General features: G+C 39.1%; 1 protein-coding gene across 1 annotated transcript in view; it reads right to left on the reverse strand.

Annotated features, from left to right (window-relative positions):
* Positions 1-3,858: 3,858 nt before the first annotated feature.
* PNLIPRP3 (pancreatic lipase related protein 3) overlaps positions 3,859-22,125 on the reverse strand; it is a gene marked incomplete at both ends in the record, with an annotated part of 29,692 nt that continues 11,425 nt past the window's right edge. Inside the window, 10 exons of the mRNA XM_081074342.1 lie at positions 3,859-3,922; positions 4,194-4,364; positions 6,689-6,800; positions 9,032-9,164; positions 11,552-11,670; positions 14,747-14,869; positions 14,954-15,073; positions 17,926-18,034; positions 19,563-19,694; positions 20,347-20,466. Coding sequence (XP_080930468.1) covers positions 3,859-3,922; positions 4,194-4,364; positions 6,689-6,800; positions 9,032-9,164; positions 11,552-11,670; positions 14,747-14,869; positions 14,954-15,073; positions 17,926-18,034; positions 19,563-19,694; positions 20,347-20,466 — 1,203 coding nt within the window. The remainder of the gene's footprint in view (positions 3,923-4,193; positions 4,365-6,688; positions 6,801-9,031; positions 9,165-11,551; positions 11,671-14,746; positions 14,870-14,953; positions 15,074-17,925; positions 18,035-19,562; positions 19,695-20,346; positions 20,467-22,125) is intronic.

Below are 22,125 nucleotides of genomic sequence, written 5' to 3' on the forward strand. Positions count from 1 at the left end.
TACCTCCAGCTCTAGGCAAAGCACAGAGTTTAATGCCTCTTCTGTAATTGGATCTTTAACAACCACTTGCCCCTTTCCTCAGTCTTGCCAGAGCACAAACCATGGTAAACCTTCATCCAGGTACCTTTCTCCTGTCTGCCAGGCATTTACCAACTAGGTTCCAAGCCATCCAATATTCTATTTTACCTACAATTCTAATTGGTATAGCCCTTTCAAATTTATAAAGTGTTACTGCATACATAATCCTTTAAATAAAAAAAAAAAGGTCAGCAGTTAAGAGCTGTAAGGTAGATGTAGAAATTACCCACCCTGCAGGTCAGCAGGTGGGTGGTCAGTACCCAATGCCTAGTAAAGAGGACCCTCAATCTCATCAAGTCCCTCCAGCTACATAAGTACTAGTTTACAGGAAATACACAGGATAGAGAAATAGGCCAAATGATACCGGGGGTTCCATCACCTGAATGTGAGAAATTTGACAGGACAAGTGACTTGGTTTATTCACCAATCGGTGTGGAAGAAGAGGGAGGAGGAGCTATTATAAATGAAAAGAAACTTAGGGACGAGTCCATGAAATGAATGTGTTAATCATGCTTGGATCCCAATTTAAATAAACTCACTGACAAATGACATTTTTCAGACAATCTGGGAAATTTAAATATAACCTGAATATAAGATAATTTTAAGGAATCATTGTTGATTTTCAAAGTTAACCTTGAATAAAATGTTTAATGAAACATTGATATTGATAATTTTTATAAAATGGATATTGTAGTTATGTTAAATAAATGTGTTGTTTAGAGATACATACGAAAGTGTAAATGGGATAAATAGCATTATATCTAGGATTTGGTTTGAAATACTCCAGCAAAAGCAAACAAACAAAACAAAAACACAGAGTGTGTGTTTATATATGCACTCATAAAATAGAATTGGCGAAATCTGCAAATTTTTAAACTGGATGACAGGTACGTGAAGGTCCCTCTAACCAATTTCTCTGCTGCTGTAAATATTTGAAAATTTCTACATTAAAAAGTAAAATGGAAATTTCTTAATTTTAAAGAGAAAGCGAGCAGGAGTGAGTTGACAGTGTTGAATTCTGCTGAGGGATGGAATGAATGAGGAAAAATTTCCTGTTCAGCTTAGTGACTGTCATAGGAAATCTTGGTGAGAGTTGTTCTGAGGTCAGATAGGAGTAGAGGGGAATTTAGGGTTGAGAATGATTTTTTTCCCCCAATGGGAGAGACTTAGACTTTAAAAAATCTGACACAATGAGAGCTTAAATATACAAAAGGAAGAAAATGTAACCAATGGGGGATAAGGTTCCCAAGAAAGGAGGAGAGGGTGAGATCCAACGCACAGGGGCAGGCGTTGATCTTGGATAGGAGAAGGGGAAGCTGCCCTAGTAGCAAAAGGATGGGAGGAGTGAATATGTAGCACTTGGTATGTTTGCATCAAAAAGAGGAGAGATTTGTTCTTTGCTGACATCTGTTTTCTGTGTAAAGTACAAGGAGAGTTTCGGGTAGGAGGTGTATAAAAACCCCAAATCAAAAAACAAAAAATAGGTAGAATTTCAGGACAGCTGATGTTCAATTTATAGTTACATAGGTCTTTCCTGTGATGTGATTGCCTTAGCACTCCAGTGTTGGGGTGCTGGACTAGAGAAAGGGGAATACTGGGTGCATGCAGGTTGAGGTTTTTGCCTGGCAGGATGAAAAAAGAAAAAGACAGGGAGTATAGGGTGCTGATAGGCATTATTACTGAACCAAATTATCATGTACCTTAAGTTGGGTATGAAAGGAAATGGGATTGGTGGATCTCAAGAAAGTTGAAGGGTCATGGATCAGAAGTTGCAAGGAGGTCTGAGACTGTCACTCTGGTAAACCTGAAGGTAGGCAGTTATGGTTGGAGAGGAAGATTCTCCGATTAGCACGTTTACAGGTGGGCATTGGTGCATAATACAATAACAAGGTCTAAGTGTGAATCAGTGACAGTGGGGAGTGGAGGAAGTAAATGGCTAATTGGACTGGAAGTCACTTTTCAACATTAATGGCAGTTCATTCAAGAAGCAAAAGAATTTCCTAACAATCCTTGCCCAAACAGTTGCAGGCCCCAAATACTCTGCCACTATAATGCAGGACACCCAGAGAGAAAGGAGGTCATTTTTTAAAGCTTTCCTAGGCAACAACACACACAGAAGGTACTATTTCCTTGAACTTCCAGATTCCTTTGCCTAGATTGCTCTTACAATAGTCCTATAATGCAAAAAAGGGGACAGATATTAATAACTATGGTGCAGAAAGTTTATATTTTATTAAAATAGGGATGCCAGAGATTGACTGACTCCCATTTGTCTTTTAGGAAGAGTTGGCCAAGAAGCCTCCTGGTCCAGGGGGCCGACCAGGACTCACAGAGCTCAATGCCATGTCCTGGTTCAGGACTCTTCCTCCTGGTCGATGAGCCCTTCCCAAAAAGAAGACAGGCTGAGCAAAGAGCAGTGCAGGCTCAGGACTGCTGCTTTCACAGGAAGGTACCTCCCACTATCTAGCCATGATGCCAACTCCACTGCCAGGTTGCTATGTAGTGCTGGGGCTGTGACTGTTCCACCCGTAGGGCTGAGACCCTCACATTGGAGGTGCCCATGACCACCTTGCTTCTGGGCGGGCCTATGCCTAGGGCTGATATGCCCGTTAGGGACAGGGCCACCCAGCCACGTCATGCCAAATGTGTCCCATCTCCTTTTATCTTTCCACCAAGCCTGTGCTCCAGTCAATGTTCTATCTCCTACTTGTACAACGGGAAAGAGTCACCCCGCTTTGTTCTCGGCTTTCTGCCACAACACAAGTTTATGTACATTCATGGGTCTCTTCTTAAGGTTCAATTGGCAGCGAGGCACCAAGGAGAATGAAGAAATCCTCTTCAGGGTATCTGCCATCATTTCTTTGCAACAGTGTTTATAGCAAAGTGCTACGGGCTAAAACACTGAGCCCAGGGATGGAAAGCAAAGCAATAGAAACATACATCTTTCATTTTCACTGGGTAACAACTGAATTAGAACAACTTGAAGCAAAATAAAAGAAAAAACACAATTGACACATTTAAATATTACAATATTGTTATTTGCAAACACAAAGTTTTAGTCAAGTGTTTTACAAATGAAACGCTACCTTCAGGCTACATGCAAATCTGCAACAGGGGAGGTGAGTACTTCTGTCGCAGAAGGGCTTCTAGAAGAAGGGGCTGATGATCTTCAGGGCCCATGGGTAACTGATGCACATACCCTAGATAAGCTCCAAAATCTCTCTGCTCTCTCACACACCCTGAAGACCAAAGAAAACCTTGGAAATACTAACGTACTCTCATTAGTTTTAATTACTAATAGATAGACGTATCAACCCACAGGGTTATAATTTATATATCATGAACTATAGCCATAATTTGTCTTAGCAAGGTTTAACAACATAACAAGTATTCTTTAAACCATTTTAGAACAATGATTATTCTACCTGGAAATACTCAAAACATACTTCACTCAACCAGAGTCTTACTTTTGCCCAGTGAGTTTAAACATCATACTGTTCCATCATCTCCTCTTATTCAGGGAAATTCTAGCACAGCTCTATTTTTGTCTGATTTCCAGATTCCTATAGATCGTAGTACTATACTCTGTCATAGGATTCAGTTTATTTTTAAGGCACATATAAAAATTTATCAATGAGAAAAACATTCTATTTAGAAAAAAAACAACTGTACATTTCCATCTTACATACAAAGGCCAAGTTTGGTCTGATTACCAACTGGAAGGAGATTTTTTTTTTCATTGCTCCTATTAAAAAAAATCCATCAAGACTGTATCTGCGATTAACATGGTTTCAGGATCTGGGCAATATTAGGTCCCTCAATATCCTGGCTGCAGAAGGTAGATCTGAAAAATTTAAAGGGGGAAATAGGATATTAATATGATTCGAGGGGAAAAAAGACATTGGTAGATCTTCTAATTTCATGAGTAATTATTATTTTGTAAACACTTTTGCAAATATAGTATTGATTTCCTAAATAATTTTCCTTTTCTTTAATTGAAAAATTTCAAGATGTACAAATTGTTATACTAGTTGCAAATGTTAAATTATATATGCATTTTAAATACCATTTATAAAATTCAAACATGAAAACGCAAAGGAAAAAGTAGTACTTACTCATAGCCATATTTTCCAGATATATCTATCGCCATTTCTGCTCCCAACTTATTATTCTGAGAACGTCCAAATGAATGTTTCTTCCAAATGAACTCAATACTTGTAATGTTTCCAACATTAACATCTGTATCAATTAACTTTGTATATGTCATGCCTGGCTTCAGTGTTCCACTAGAAACAGAAAAATAAGACTCATAATCTTGTACTGGGTATTCACATGCTAAAGTGAAAGACAGCGTCTGTGTGTGTACCAGGGAAGGGAAAGTTGCATTTGCTGGCAGGTGCTTGAAAGGAGATTTATTCTTTCTATTCATATTGGTCAGCATCTCAGAATAGCATGGTTCTGAAGCTTGAAAGAAGGGTGAGGTGAATGGGAAGCTTGACTAGTTGATTTTTAGGGGATGCCTAGACAGGCATTATCTTGAAGAGTTCTCCATAATAAAAGATCTGGTCTTGGCTTTGTGGTATCAGAAACCAGATTTCATTGACACCAGGAAACGATCCAATTGTCAATTCACCCCAAACTGATCTATAAACTAGAAGCCTATTTATCGGTTCATAATGGAGAAATGCTTCCTTTGTATTGACCAGAATGCTCTCCTAGTTTTTCCCTGGTACCTTCTTTATCTGTATAAAAAGAATTGGGTAACCAAACTAGTGATCAAAAGATGTTTTGGTGAGCATGGCACTAGAGCAGGGAGAAGTGGACTGTCTTGAGGCATAAGGCAAATTTATTCAAACCAAAAGTAGACCAGATGAGGTTTCCTTACCCCTGCTATTTCTTTATTCCTTGGTTAATTTATTGTCTGTCTCCTCTAATTGGAAGATAAGCTCCATAAGAGTAGGACCTGTGTCACTATCCCCAGCAATTAGAACAATTCCTGGCCTACGGTAGGCATTTAAATGTTTGTTGAATGAATAAATGTTGCTATTGCTCGAGCCTGTCTTACTCCATTACACGTAGAATTAATTGATTTAATTACCAGAAGACAACTTTTCCTCCCAGTTCTCAAGGGCAATCTCCCTGAACTACCTTTACTCCGTGCAAACAAGTGCAGCCTTCCCAACAGTGTTATTAGAAGCTCAAATCACTAAGTATAATCTACGGTGAAGCAAGACTCTAAAGCTAAACTGAAGAATAGGAACAGACTAACGTACAAATTACTTAGTTGGCTTCAGTTTAAGATGAGACATTTTACCGTGAACCGGAAATGCTTAACTCTTCTTAAAATGGGATTGGGTCACTATGTAACAACCTTGCTCAGCTTCTTTATACATTGCAAGTACAGAAATGGCAAAACATTCTCACAGATCTCAAGAAGGCAGGAACTTGTATATATTCATGCCCACCTGCCCAGGCCAGGGGCCTCTGTGCAGGGCACAAACCGCACAGCCTTGGGCTGTGGTCCTCGGAGAGCTGCAAGCACATGATCGTGCCGAAGGGCTCTCAGAGACATGGAGAACGGGTGGGCTGAGATATGCTGAGACAGGGAAGAGTATTTGGAACAAAGGAACAGCATAGGTGAAGATGAGAAGAGAAGGAAGGGAGGGATCTATTCAGTGCTGGGCGGTTCAATCAGAGTAACCTGGATGAGCTGAAGATGAACGAAATCTCATGGTGGAGACATGGCTAGAAAGGTGGGCTGGGGTGTGTGTTAACTAGGGTCCAGACGATTGCTGCCTGAAACCCCTCTTACAGGGAGTTGTGCCAAGGCAAGGCGATGTGCAGAAACTCTACCAGAGTGATTAATCTGATGCATCCTCCCACTGACAAAATAACTACAAAATCTCTGCTTTTCATGACTCTGCCCAGTACTTGAAGTGATGAAAACCACAGAAGCAAAACATTTCATCCATTCATCAGTTTGCAAAGGGGAGACATCTAATTGGTGTGCATAATGTTAATTCTGAAATGAATTACAGAACTAAACCATAAAAGTGAAATATGTAATACAAAAGTGCTAAGGCTGATCAAAGAAAAGATCAAGGAAAACAATATAAAAGGGGACTTTGCCCCGAATATGCAGTGAATGTCTCTGTTGAATTATTTTTACCTTTGACTGTTCCAACACATGTCCCATATGTTGGGTACCACTGAGGCAGTTTATGAGAAATTTGGCAGTTGATATAAATATCTTATTTCATAAGTAATTTGAAACCTATACAAATAAAAATATATGTTCAAGTTTGTATAATATTAAATGGACTGGACAACTGGACAAATATATATCTTATTTACTCTCCCGTCAACTTTTTCCCACTTGTTTCACTATCTAGATCTGTATTTTCACATTATCATTTCCTAACATTTTTCTCTTTGTAGCTTGAACCATGAAGAAACTATGTATTATGATTCCTATTTTATGTCTGGAAAACATGAAGTAGAAAGCAAAGTCAAGTATAGCATGAGAGTCTGTGGTATTATAGGAACAGATGACCGAGCCAGGCTACCCGAGCACCCAGTGCTGTCACCTGCCGGTTCCTGTTTTGCCTACCTGGCCATTTCCAACTCTCCTGTGTTTCCGGTCATTCCACCTACACGGAGAAATATGCTCCCTTGAGTGACATTGTTTCCATCAAGTTTGACAGACAATTTGTGTCTCCAACCTGAAAGAGAGAGAGAAAGAGAGAGAGAAAGAAAGAGACAGAGAGAGAGAGAGAGAGAGAGAGAGAGAGAGAATAAGAAGGGTTAAAAATATGTGAAAAGCACAGCAATTTCGGCACTTTACTGTAAATACAACTTTCAGGGTTAAAGTGGATAAGGCTGTTCATGTTCATGAAAAAATACAACTTTCGACAGCTTGAGTGAATTTGGTGAGAAATTACATTTAAAAATACATATAAATGTCCACATTTCAATTTTCCACACATAAATAATTTAATGATATTTTAAAAAGAAGATTCTTCAATTTTCCAGGCACTGTTATGACTTATTAAAACCGAAGTTGCATGTCTTCGTCTGTCCATTTCCTTTGTATCTTGTGGCATGTATTACTTTCCAAGGCCAGGTTTTTATTTGTCATAGTTTGACAACTAATCCAGAAAAAAATCTAGAAAACGTATTGGGCAAGAAAGTCTGTGCTTTTATAATTACTTTAGAGGCGAAGTGAATAGTCACTTCCTTTCCTGCAGGAATGTGTGCTAGGAACGCCCAGTCAGTACAGGTCTGGGCCAGCACAAACCTGCCAATAGGATAATGCCTTGCAAATGGTCAATTGTAACCTTAAAAAAATGTAATTAACAGGTTTTTCATTCTGAATTTTGAAATTGTTGCATGCTTATTAATAACACACTGAAAAAGAGCAATTCTTCATAAATTTTTTTGAAAAGCATCTGCAAAGGGATATTCTCTCTTCTAGAGAGAATTTTCAATGAAGTAATCATTGCCCAAGAGTTCTCTTTCCCTCCTCAGCCCATTCCATTGAAATAAGACTCCCACTGTCACTTCTCCACGGACACCAGTCTCCCAAAGCTCATGAAATGGGTGCTTTATCCCCGGGAGCCCCGGGGCCCCCTCTGCTTTGACCTTTTAGCATATTTGGTGCAGCGAATGCATCCTCCCTTCCTTATCCTCTTTCTTTTCTTGGCTCTTTTAACTACTACCCCTACACTGATTTTCTTTCTCCCTCTTTGTCCATTCCTCACTCTCCTTTGTCTCTTTCTTCTGCTCTTTTTCTTCTCAATTTGACACACTTTTCTTGGGTAATTATATCATTGAACTTCACAGTTATGATTACTGTCTACATGCAGGTGACTCTCAAATCTTTATCTGTAGACCTCAGCCATGTCCCGAAGATGACACCTCTATCTCTAACTGCCCAGTGGGCAAGACAAGGCATCTCAAACCTGATGTGTTAGAAACTGAGCCCATCAACTTCCTCCAAACCAGACTCTCTTCCTGTGTTACCAAGTTTAGCGAATGGCACATCATCTACCCAGCCAGAATCACCCCTGACTTCTCCATTTTCTGTATCCCCCATTCACCAAGTTCCTTTTTGCTGCTACCTCCCAACCATTGCTGTATTCTCTCCACTTCTCTCTACCCTTCTGCCTGGATTTTTGCAACAACTGCTATTTTTTTTCCCCTCCTCGCTTTATTGAGACATAATTTACATATAACATTGTGTAAGTTTAAGGTGATGATTTGATCTACATATATTGCAAAATGATTACCACAATGAAGCTAACACATCCATCACCTCCCATAGGGGTGAGACAACACCTGTTCTAACAGGTCTCTCTGCCTGCATTTGTGCCCTTCTAATCCATGCAGCGACTAGAGTGGTTTTTCTAAAATCAAAACAAAAAACAAAAAACCCCTGCTAATCCTAATGCCCTTTAGTGGCTTTCCATTAGGCCAAAGGCAAAACCCAAACTCCCCATATGGTATACAATTTTATATTTGACCAATGTGCTTTTCATGCCTCACCTCACATTACTCTCCTCCTGGTCTATACAGAATGCCAGCAAGGGCATCTTCTTTCAGGTTTGGCTTTCTTACCTCCAGGCATTTACCTATGCAGTTCCTTCTGCCCACAATACTCCTCATTTCCTTCTCCCCCTTACCTATCTTTCAGGGGTCATCTTAGAAATCACTTTCCCTCAGAATATTTCCCTGACCTGATTGGGGAACTCCCTCCTTTGTCTCCTCACACCAGGTTTATTGAAACCGAGATTTTGTTTTCTTTTTTTTCTGTCTTCTCCATTAGCCTAACTCACTGCATCTTCATAGCCTGGACCAATGCCTACTTATTTAGTAGCTCCTCAGTAAAAACTGTTGAATTAAAAAACACTCAGTACCTTAAAGCATTACAATAAAACTTAGCTATAATACTTACGGGAAAATGGGGAAAGAGCCCCAGTGTTTAAAAAATAATATGATCTATTAGACTTCCGATTTTTGAGGTGAAATCTATCAGCAAAATGACCCATCGTTGGGCAACCTTCTTTGGGACAATGGGAGCATTTTCCCTGGTGACAGAAAAATACGAGGTAATCAGAAATGTAATTAGAAATGTTGCTCTTCAATAAACTTACATTATTAAACTATAATAAAATCTTTGGTACTTAAAGTATATGCATTAAAAAATGACTACATTGCTTAACAGGCCACCCTGCCTGTTTTCAAAAACAACATAAGACAAAAACAACTGGGGGAAAAAGAAGAATGGCCTGTTAGAAAATGGGTAAACAATGTGAATAGACAATCCACAGACGAGGAAACTCAAATAGTCAAAAACTACGCAAAAAGAGGCTCAATCTTACTAGTTGTCAGGGATGTGCTCATTAAAACAACAAAGAATTTCATACTCAGCAGATTAGCAAAAATTAAAACACTTGGCAAACTCAAGTACTAGTGAAGACATAGAGTGGGGGATTCTCATTTGCTTCTGATGAGAATATAAATTGACAGACACTACAGATGGCAATTTGGCAATGCATGGAAATGAACATATGCTGTGCCAATTGCACGTCTATTATACGCCCCAAAGAAACTTCCACCCAAGTCCCTAAGGAACATGCAGAGGTGTTTACTGATGAATTGTTTTCAATAACAAAAACTGGAAACAACCAAAAGGCACCTTAGTGGGGGAATGAATAAATGAATTGTGACTGATTACTACAAAATAAATATGTAGATCTACACACATCAATGTAGATTTCAAATTTATAAAATTTAACGGAAAAAGCAAGTCCAGAAAGATATGTACAGTATGATGCTATCTGTTTCACTTCAAACTGCCTTAGGGGAGGTAGTGAGGGAATATAAAATAATTCAGTTCTTTAATTTTATCTGTATGTTTTAAAATCTAAAGCAAAACTAATGAGATGTTAACTTTAAAAAAAATCTGGGTAGCAGTGTTTGAGCAGTTGCTATTTTAGATTTTGAACTTTTAGATTTATAAACCATGGACCCTTGGGCTAGGACTATAGTAAAACACCCCATTTAAAACTCCATTTTTAATGAAGGAAAGTAATAACAGTTCATGTTTACTGAATGCTTGCCACGTGCCAGGCACTATTCTAAGCACTTTAAGTGTGACTAACTCAATTAACCCTCAAGAAGTCCCTTCCTACGATAACGCTTTCAGTCTGCCTATTTTACAGATGTGAAAACGTTGCACATCTGGTAAGGGATGGCACAAGAATGTGAACCTGGTCAGACTCATGCTAGGAACCCTCCTTATTTTATTTTATTTTTAAATTGTATTTGCATGACTGGGTATAGTACAATAAAATACATTAAGGAGAGTGATTCGATGTTCTCCAAGTTTGTAGCCGTAACTTTTACAGAAGACTAAGGTCCTCCAACCTGGCCGATTGGACGCTGTTAGTATTCTGAATGTACCATGACTCTGAAGGGCTGCTTCTACCTGTTTGGTCAACAGCAGGACCCTTTATCCGCTCTGAGCAGCATCCGGGCTGGTAGAAGGGGGAGGTGGAGGAGAAGGAGGTCACAGGGGGAAAGGCCAGGGTGTGGCTGTCCAGCTTTCTGATAATGGAAGTCCCCAGGGCACATTATGAGTAAGGACAACTGGCTCAGGAAACGGAGAAGATGGCCTGAGGGTATCCACTCACCTGCCCTGTAACAGGAGAGAAAGCACATTCCTGCCCCAACACTGCACTTAGTTACCAGGTTTCATTACTCAATTAAACTTCAGCTGGAACCCCTGCATGTCTTTCTGCCCTAGGAAAACAGTGGTCTCTACACATAAGAAGGAAAATCTTTCCACTTCCCACTACAAAATAGATTTTCTTTCTCCTTTTCACAGTGATAACCAAATGAAAAATACGTTTAGTTCAGATCTGGCACCGTGTGCTTTATGACTCAAGTAAAATCAGATTTGGTGTTTTGTCACATACTGATCTGGGTGAAACTCCTGTGAGCTATCTATGCCTTAGTTCTGCTCTGTATAAATAATTAAATTTTAATAAAATAATTGTAATGTTCCAAGTGAAGAGTACCATGCTTGCTTGTAGCTATTGATTGGTTCAGCTTTCTTGGGGCATCTTTAAAGATGACATTTAAAATATATACACAGAAAAATTTTAGCCCTGGACTATTCCTGTTACATAGTAGCACCTAATTACTGCATAACAAATGGCCAAAAAAAGCAAAATTGGATATAATCTTCAGAAGAGCTGAAACAACCAGAATACAAATAGTTGGTTTAGTTATTTAAGCCCTTCAGCAACCTCAGCTACTGTTCGGCAAACGGCACAGAAAGCATCTACCATTTTCCAAACGGCAGATGGATATTTTTTCACCACAAACTCAAAGCCCTAATTTTCAGTTGGCTGATTATGCTTCAAAAATGACTTGCTAATTAAATTCCACTGTAAAATGCTTTACTTACTGCTTTAAAAGATGCGTAGGATCTACAAGGATAAGCAATAAATGCATCAGGATTGAGAATGCTTTCCATATAAAAGCGATGACTCCGGGCATGGTTGCAATCAAAGAAGGAAGCCATTTCTGTGAAAAAAATTTTCCAATTAACTGATAGCAATGAACTGATTAACTGATAACTGAGAGTATGAATCATTTCTTAGAAAAAATAACTTTAAATGATAGGTTCTTGGCTGGGGTCTAGACAGATAGACCTTGTGTGTAGGTTTGGATATTGCACAACACATCAATGTTACATATTATTTTCTTTGTACCAAAGAAGTCTTTGTGAATATAAAAGGATATTCAAGCAGGGAAAACAAACAAAGGCCAATGTAGAAGACTCTGTGCTCTGACACTAATATTCCCCAAGCTTCCCAGATCTCTGACATAAGCACTTGGAGCTTTAGGTATCCCTGTGCATGCAGCTTCTCCACCTTAGACCAATAAATTCTCTGTCTCCCTGTTTCTGCAGGAAGGACCGAATTCCCTCCTATTCAATCACAATACAGCCAGCAATGTTAACCAGTGCACACCTTTAGCTGAGCTCCAAGGTGTGACAGATGGGAGGTGTTATTAAAGAATGCTAAAGACAAATTTGTTTTGTCATTGTCAGGCACCAATATTTAGGATTACTGCAATAATAAATAAGAGAGATCTGAACACCTTTGTGCACTCTGGTTATAGCACCCTAGTCATTTATGCTCTTTACTTTACGTAATGACATTTTTACTGGGTGGCATAAACTATTATCCCAATGACATACACAGCTTGGTTGATCTTTGAGAAACTAGATTTTGGTGTTAGTATATGTGATATATCACTATTCTATAATAATGACCTCCAGTGAATAACGCCTTTTTAGGTACTCACCCCTTTGTGATATCATATTATCATTTCTTCCTTCAAGAGATGGGGCCTATTTTTTCACCCCCCTGGGTTATAGGCTAGTCTTGTCACTTGCTTAGACCAATAGAATGTAACGGAACTGACACTGTGCCAGTTCCAGGGTCTTAAAGGACCTTCCCAGGTCTACACTTGCTCTCTTAGAACCCAGCTACCATGTTAAGACATCCAGGTTAACTGGCTGGGGAGAGAACCCCTGAACGGGAACAGACTACTTATCGAGGAGAACAGGTACCAAGACCCCAGACATGCAGGCCATCTTGGAACTTCCCACTCAGCTAGGCCCAGCTCAGTCTCCAGCTGGATGTGATCACGTGAGTTATCACGTTACCAGCCAACACATCAGAAAGCAGAATCTTGGCAGAACTCCGCCTGAATCTTGAGCCTCAGAAGCTTGGGCATAAATCTTTGTTCTTTTAAGCACTATGGTTTGTTATAAGATAGCATAATTTTATAAATGTAACATAGTCAACAGAGATCAACAATTAGCATCATCCTTTCTTTTTTTAAATGAGGACTTCTCTTATATCAGGTCTTTTTATATACAGATTTCTATCATAAGTAATTGTGATTTAGACAAGATGGTTCATTCGAATACAGGGAACTGTGAATTTTAAAAGTAATGGTTTCTTAGTAATAAATATAGTGTAAGATAGAATATCTTGAAGTCTTAAAACTCATCTGAAGACTTAACATGATTTATAAAAGTGCTTTTAATTCAATAAAGTTGTAGGAAATAGTCTCAAATGATAGCTATGACAAATGCATGTTTTACTTGAATTAATTCTTCACAGAATTTCAAATGCTCTGTGTATAACACTTAATATAGTTATAGAAAGGTATCTTGTGATCTATATTTTATCTTAATAGGAAGGATTTTAAATCATAATGTGGAAAATAATAAGATAAATAATTTTTACTTAGGCCTGTTTTTGTATGAATGCTGCTTATCCATACTAGGTGGGATTGGTTTTAATTCTCATTTTGAGTGTAGGTTCACCAGATTATTTTCTTAAAGTAATCATTGCAAATAGATACTTTTAATTATATTTATGCATTTAGGACAGATATTCGAATTTTGTAATTTATTTCTAGTGAAGAAGAAACAATTTGAGCTCCTCTCAATGTCACCTTCTACGTATCTTTACAGCCGATAGAAGATCAAATAATTACATCATCTACATATTCTGACCACATGGGTTTAGGTGGTGAGATATTTAGGCTCATCCAGATATTTATCATATCACCATACATTATATTAGCACATATTATAGATTATGCATGATATATTTCATTATTTACATGATCATAATATATACAGATGGGAAGGAACGGAATTCCCAAATAAAAAATTTTTGGTGCCTTACAACTAAATGCTCTATAGAAATGATTATTATTGAAAACCACTAAAAAGGTTAAATACTATTTGTTTAAATTGTGATTCATCTGTTAAAAAGTAAATCAAATCATGTCTCTCTTTCGCTCAAAATCCTCCCTCAGCTTCCATCTCACTTGGGTGAAAGCTGGAGTTTTCACTACCATCCAGAAGGCTCTGTGTAATCTCCTTCTGCCCCATCCCTTCTCTAACCTCAGGCCCTACTCTCTCCTCTCTTTCACTTCGCTCCGACCACAATAGGCTCCTCACTGCCTTTGCACTTGCTACCCCTACCCCTCAGCCTGGAATGCCTTTTACCAGGTATCCCTATGGCTAACTCCTTCAGGTAATCTTTTCAGTAAGGATTTCCTGGCTACCCTGTCAAAAATCTCCTATTGTCTATTCTCCACCTCATCCTTACTGTCATCCACACATCATATTCTCATTCCATGCTTTATTTTTGTCTCCTTAGCACGTATTCTATTATTGTTTTTCTAGCAAATTAGAATATTAGCTTCATCAGGAAGAGTTTTTTTGTCTTTTGTATTCATTCCTACATCTGCTGTTCCTAGAATAGTGCCTGGCACATAGTAAGCACTCAACACATATTTGTTAAAAGAATGAACCCACCCTCCGCGGTTATATTGTGTGACAACAGCATGCTAAACATTCTGTTAGGCGTTGCGGAAACACAGGTAACTAAGACATAAACCTGACCTTGCGGATCTCACAACTGGTGGGAGCTTCATACATCAACTGTGTTTTAGGCTAAAATATATTTTTGTATTATATTATATAAAGAAAGACGTGGACCCCGTCCGAGGAGAGAGCTGAGATGAGTGAATGGATAATAGCAGCCTTCATAAGTTAGAAAGTATTTACCTTCCTTATAAGCATTGAAATCAAATTTCAATAAAGGTGTAATTAAGTCTTCACATCCTGGCATGTGTTTCCCTCCATTTGGGTAAAAGTCAAGGTGACCACAAGCGTTAATAGTTCCGGCACCTGAAAGAGATAAGCACTGAATGAATGCTTCTAAAAATCCTTCTCTTTACTTCACTATAGTTTCTTTTTGTGTTAAAAACGTACCAAACTCAAAAAGGAAGCGAACTCCATTTGTATGAATAACATCGACAAAGTCGGCGTCCGAGGGGTCCAGCCTGACTTCATTCGGAGTGTTGTGGAAATACGGCCCCGCCGGGTCCAGCCCTAGGAAGAAGGATGCGGTCCAGTAAACCAAGGCATGTTCTGTTTAAGAGCACATTGATAGTTTTGTGATTTTTGGAAGGATAGGTGCTGAAGGCAAGGTGTTCTTTTCTATGTGATTTATACAGGTCACACACCACCCAGGACAAAGTACAGATACATAAACTGAGTATATAAGCGCTGGGTCTGGGTATATTGCAACGTCAGATTCCTACACATAAAGAAGGCTGTGTGTAGACAATGCCAAAACAGCTAACAAAGTCAGAAAAATACAAGTGGCTATCCTAGGGTTTGTGTATGGAATAGCATATAAACAATTAAGGTTATAGATTGAGATGGTCTCGAAGTAGTATCGGCATGCAAAAAAATTAATAAAAATAAAACACAAGAGCTCTTCAGTATGTAAAAATGAATCTACAAAGCAACACAGTGAAAATGACAGAATCTTAGCCCTCAGCTGAAGCTCACTTGGGGCCGCTTCATTATTTTACAAATCAAAAGCCTGAAGGCCTGCGAAGTGAAGGGGCTTGACAAAGTCATCAAATTTGGCAGCAAAATGGACTTAGATCCCAGGTATGGACTCTCAGTCCATTGTCTCCTGTTCAAATGTCCATTAAAATAAAAGTGAGCTATCCAGAGGTCTCTAAAATGTTCCGATCATTCACATACCCACTCATTTACACATTCAGCAATTATTTCTTTAGTGCTTACTATGTGCCCAGAGCTAGAGCTTGACCACTGGGGATCCGAGTTGATTAGTGTGTATGAATTTGGGTGCATGTGTACGCGGCAGCAAAGAGGGAGCAATCTCTTCTCAACTAGGAAAAACTTTGAAGCTGTTTATAGATGAAAAAAAACAAACCTTGATACGGCTGAGCAGCCCCATGCTACAGCCATTTATGACAACTCCCAGCGAGTTACAGATAATTACTATAGACACAGAAACTTATGCATGCCTTAAAATCTATCAACTTTATTTTGTTTTATTATAAAGCTACAATCTTTCTTGAGGTCTCAGTTCTCTTGTTACTCAAGAAACGTATTTTAAAAAAAAAACAAAAAAAAAACTAACCACTTAGAAGGAAAATAGATTGCAACATCCAAATTATATAAATTCTTTGGACATTCAGAGAGCCTTTCAAAATGTATTGTTTTCTATTTACTCAACAGGATAATTCAGTTGGCAGGAAAAATTGGAATTATTTAGCATCTGGTTTTTGAAATAAGAATTAAGAAAAACAAATCTTCATGAATTATATTGTAACCTGGTGTGAATTCTTAATACATGTGTGGCAATATTGTTCCCTTTAATTTAGGGCTTAAATGCCCACAGGCTGTGTTGGCCCATGAGGGTCCATCTTCACGAGTTGTATGTTCTTCTTTCCCTAGGGCTTGAAAACTTAGCAAAGTATTTTTTTTGCCACCCAGTAACTTCAGAATAAAAGTACAATTTTATTATTCTAAATAAGAATGATAGTGGTGGGCTGGGGTTGGAATTGGAATCAGAGGGATAGGAGAATGGAAAATTTTAGCAGGAATGCCTGTTATACCAAGAGATTGCAGAGATAAGATACTTTAAACCCAATTTGGAAATCTTAACTATGTTTAGAAAAAAGTATTCTAAATTAAAATTTTAATTTAAAGCATGTATGTGTGTGTGTACACAGAACTGCAGTTTATTATTTTAACAAAGTATGCACCCACTATGTGCTGGCCTGGAGTGGGGGTGAGGTAAGGTAGGCTTTCTAAGTAGTTCAGAGTCTATTGAAAATAACAGCTGCATGGATAATTACAAGACCATGTGATACAATATTTGCATTTTCAAATATAATAGAAGCATGCTTCAAAGGGTATGGGAAGCACAGAGAATGAACTCCACCTGAGGAAGACACATTTGGGAAGCATCTTGAAGGGGTTAAGTGGATGTTTAGGGTGAGGGGCAATAGCACGCTCAAAGGCACAGAAATCTGAAAACACATGATGAAACGTGAAATGTTTATATGATAAGCTAAAAAGCTTCAGGCAAGAAAGTTTCAAGCAGTGGAGTGTCCTGGCTGTGTTTAGAAAGATGATGACACTGGCAGTACTTGTGGGAGACTGGGCTGGGGTACCAGCCAGATGGCCAAGATCCTGGCAAGAGATGGAGAGGGGCCAGGGCCTGGAGAGGCACGAGGCAGATGAAGGAGACATGAGACGTGTTGACTGACTGTCCGTGGGACATGCAGAGAAGGGAGAAGCCAGCCCAGTTTGTCGATAAAGGATCTGATAGTTTGATCTTCATCCATCTGACTCCATTGGTTTGGAAGTCAGAGTGGAGGGAAGGGAAATGATTAATTATCATCCTCAGAAACCTAATTCATAGTATATACTTTAACTCTGAAACTTATTTTTAGACTTAACAGTATATCCAGGAGTAATATTAACATTTTTTGCCACTGGAATGGCATGGGCACGGGCCTTAAACAAACCAGATCCATACTGCCAGTGTATATTGGGTGAGCTGCGACCCAGATGTGGCAGGGACACCTTCCAGGACCATTGGTGGGGCTCCAACTCATTCCCTGTATTAGCGGGTATGAAACTGCAAAGCATGGCATGAGGTCATAACTCGGCAGGGGGCCAGTCACACCGTTTCCATCACTTTGCCATCACAGATAATGCTGTGGTGAACACCCTTGACCTTGGACCTACAGCCTCATGCTTTGAAAGCACTTGTTTTAGTTTTAGTTGAGGTGAATCACAGTTCCTTGTATTTTACGTTTGCTTCTGGTACTCCTTTGGGTGTTCAGATACTTGATTTCATGTGCAAACAACTCTGCAAACAAACGCAAAGCCCCACTCCACGGCGGGCTTACCAGTTATTCTTCCAAGGCCTGGTGTCCTTGACCCAGCTTCCCCAGCTAGATGAGCTCCCAGGCTGTGGCCAATCAAGTGCACTTTAGAAGGGGAATATCCAGTTCGTTTCTGATGGGATTTTTTTAAAAGGAAAACAGAACAAGTATTTTTAAATGGCTTATATGCACTTAATATAAAAAAGGAGCTGACATGTCTCTCCCTCTCACATACAGGACCGGGACTGATACAGTGACAAAAAAACGACCTCTACCTCCACCTATACCCTTGTGTGACTGAAGGAGAGCGCATCAGTCAGGCCTGGAGGAATTCCTTCTGTCAGGGCCCCTCTCCCTGTGCTAAGGGGCTGCACGGTCGCCGAAAGCAGGAGAGCAGCCCAGGGATGGCATCTGTGGCTTCCAGCTCATGCCCATCCTTCCTGAGACCCAGTCCTTGAGGCACATCCCCAACACGGTCACAGGCGGCTCACACCCATTCTACCCACCTTGCCTGTGTCTGTCTCCTTCAGTTAAAGGGAACTCAAGCAAACATCTGAGATGACATGGGTCCTAGAGGAGCCCATAGCTCAGGCTCCAGGGTCAACGAAGAAATTCACAAAAGCTTATGACTGGTTTCCCCCAAAGAAGAGATGAAACCAATTTCATTCTTTGTGAACAAAGACCCACTCTACGTGCCCTCTTGCACCCCAGTCTCTTCCAAAAGAGTAGGAAGAGCAGATAGACAACTGTGTTCAGGAGTAATGTGTGTGTGTGAGGGGGTGATGAGTAGTGGGCTCCCTGATTCTTCAACAGGCTGTTTCCTAATTGTGCTTGGAGTTCCAATATCACCTTCCCTGTCCACCCATCTAAGTTAGCTGTCACTTTTGTTACTCTCCATCCCATTGCCTTGGATTTCTTCAAGCACTGTCCCTACACTTGGTCAGAGCAGACACATGGTCTGGGTCACCGTGTCCCCTCAGTGCCTAGAAGAGTGCCCAGCTCACAGCAAAGTAAAATATTTGTTGAATGAATGAGTGAACCCGCCTTAAGAATCTGAAAGGGTCATAAATCTTTAGTTTTACTTCACTGCATTTTATGGTGGGAAATTACTTTCTACAATGGTGGAGCATTTAGAGATTTATAAATGTCTCAGGGTATAGCCCTTATAAATACCAAAGTCTATTTTATTCTTTTAGAAATGTGTAGGTTAAAGAGTTGTGCCTGGACTGGCCTATAGACCTAATTTACTGCCACAGAACACAATTTCTGTAAGAAAATGCACTTCACATTTTAAACACATAGTGTCCACAAGATGGAAACAGTTAATAATCATTAAAGATAGGTTTACAATGTGATGAAAACTAACCAAGATGGTCCCTCACGCTAACCAAGGTAGCGACTTTGGGGGAAGAGAAAGTGGGGGCAAAGCCTTTGGTGAGGGGCCTGTGAAGGGGCACTGCCACCAATTGGCCCTTTGTGTACCCACAGGCATTGTCACAAGAAGTCACTTCCCTTTTCTGGCTACCATACAGAAATGCTGATTATTTCACATGATTAGGACTTGTGTAAGCTAATAAAAAGAACATAAAACTGCCCCAAATTCTTGGTGTTATGATGTAAAACCAATTAAACATAATTTTTTAAAAAATAACTCTTCTTACCATGAGAACATGAATAAAATAAGCCACCTCAGCCCCGGCAACGCGGAGATTGTTTACGGCATGGATGTATTCCCGTGAACCGTTAATCCAGTGTAAATTAATGCAGTTCACATCTTCCACTTTTAGCAACACCTGGTACAAAGATTTAGTACAAGCATTAAAGAAGTTAAGAATTAAAAGAAAACCAAAGTGCCTGAACAATTGGTTCCAGAATAAGAAACAACACTAACAGGGGCTGAGAACCTACTGCATGCTAGGTCCTGTCCTAACCCTTTTACAACGATTAATTTATTTAATCCTCATTTACAGATCAGGAAACTGAGGTACAGGTAGGTTAATTAACTTGCCCAGCTAGTAAGTAGAATCATGATGTGAATTCAGACAGCCTGACTTCACCACACTGTATATAGCCTTATAAATAATTAACTGCTTGCTATGCTAGCAGTCTATTAATCTGGAGTAGAGGAGAGGAAAATTAATTTCTTGGAGTGAACTTAGAAATTTTTTTACCTCAAATGAGAAATTGATCATACCATTCAATTTTTTGTGAAAGGTGAGAATTTACCAAAAAATGATTTTTAAACATATGCTGTCATTATAACCTATGCAATTCATAATAAGTTAAAATAAATAGGGAAGGGATAATTTGTCTGAGGCTTTGGGACAATGTGAACAACCACGTGGAAGATTTTCATGAACGTGTGCGTCAATACCATGCAAAGTACATTCACGTTAAACATAAAGCTTTCATACGAGTGTAAAGAAGAGCTTATCCACATCATACATTGCACATGTCTTGCTGCCATTTTCCATCTGATTTCCATCCAGGTATGTTGATATGGGTCATCCTGTCTGTTCTGAAGTGTGAGGCTTGGATAGTTAGATAATTAACTGCACTGATCTCCTGTTTCAAGTGAAAAGAGATTAAGATGAAATAATAATTCAAAAATCATTTAACATTTAGTAGAATTACTCTGAATCTGCTCAAAAGTCTTCCACTAAATTTAATTTTAACAACCTTCTTTAATACATTTTTACAAAGAAACAGTGACTGCCACATATTGCAAAGGTACCCAGAAATTATTAATGCATTGCAAAATGCAATATACAAATTTAATCATGAGGAAAGGAAATAAAAATGTTTGGTTTTAAGGCAATCTTTGTAAAACCATGTTGGATCAGTTTCAATCAGAATTCCAGTAAGCCTTACTTTTGTATAACACCTCTCAGTTGTCAATGTAATTCATGAGAATCGTCTTATCTGAGACTTAGAAACACGCAACGAAGGTGGCAAAACAGACTGTCCACCCCAACTTATGAGTGAGGAATGGAGGTTAGAATCTTACCACATGAAAGACAACAGCCTATTGCAGATAATTGTATGTGATTACAGTAAATATTCTTTAGTATTTATATTTTGTTGGGTTGTTTTCATAATCAAACTCACAGACATTAGAATACTATGAACTTATGTAATTTTTTTATTAAAAGAAAGATTAATACACACAAGTATAAGCAATTGTACTGAGGAAAAAAAGAATAATCAGCAAATAGCAGGTTTGACAATAGTGAATCCTGTAATTGGAGAACAACACATTATAGATACTTATGAAATTCAAACTAAGAGCCTATTACCAGCTGCCTGTGCATAAAAATGATGTGCAATTAATCACACAACTTACTGGCTAGTTAAAGTATCTCCAGGACTGTAAGCAAATGATTATGCGAATGCTATGTTGATGTTCATAGCAATTATAACATGGCTAATACTCACATCTGCGTATGTGTCAGGAATTGTTCTAAGTACTTTATAGAGCAGCTCAGTGAACCCTCACAACACAGTGAGGTAGGTACCAATTTTACAAATCAGGAAGGGACACAATGAGAGGTTAAGTCACTTGTCCAAAAGTACTACAGCTAAGTGAGTCCTGAACAAGTGTTCAGACCCATATGGTCTTTCTCTGGAGTCATGTGCTAAACTGCTGGGCTTTCAAGTTGTGATCTGATCATAGAGTTCTCTACTGAAAAGGCTCAGATCATATGCGGGATTTACTGAGGCAGGTAATAAAATCAACTGTAGTTGGGCTTTCCAGGAAGCACTTCTCTGCTAAATAATGGAATCCAAGTGCAAAAGCATTTGTCCATTCACGTACCTAAAAGAATCCAGATACTCAACTGTAGCTGGAGCCCCCCTGAACACCTACTATATTCCTGTTTCTACACCAGAAAAACCCCTATTTTGAAGAGGAATTTAGTAGAAAAAGTTTGTTTAGGCTTTCCCCGGTCATGAGAATAGTTTGAAGAAGTGGGACCTCGGGCAAGTCTCAAAGTGGCAATTGGACCCGTAGTGTGGGATCCGAGCATCCTCCATTGTCACAAAAGCCACTGAGGAATTTAATAAAGTAGAAAAGGTAGAAAAAGCATTTTGTTCACTTTGCATTCCATCTGGCACACCCTGTAAAACAGCATACTAACCTAGAAAAGGGGAAACGCCAAACAGCATCATGGAATCAAAAGAAGACAACGGGAATCCTGCGGCCACAACGGGAGAAACTAAAAAGGG

This window comes from Rhinolophus hipposideros (assembly GCF_964194185.1).
Source record: "Rhinolophus hipposideros genome assembly, chromosome: 15".
In the NCBI taxonomy this organism is placed as follows: domain Eukaryota; kingdom Metazoa; phylum Chordata; class Mammalia; order Chiroptera; family Rhinolophidae; genus Rhinolophus; species Rhinolophus hipposideros.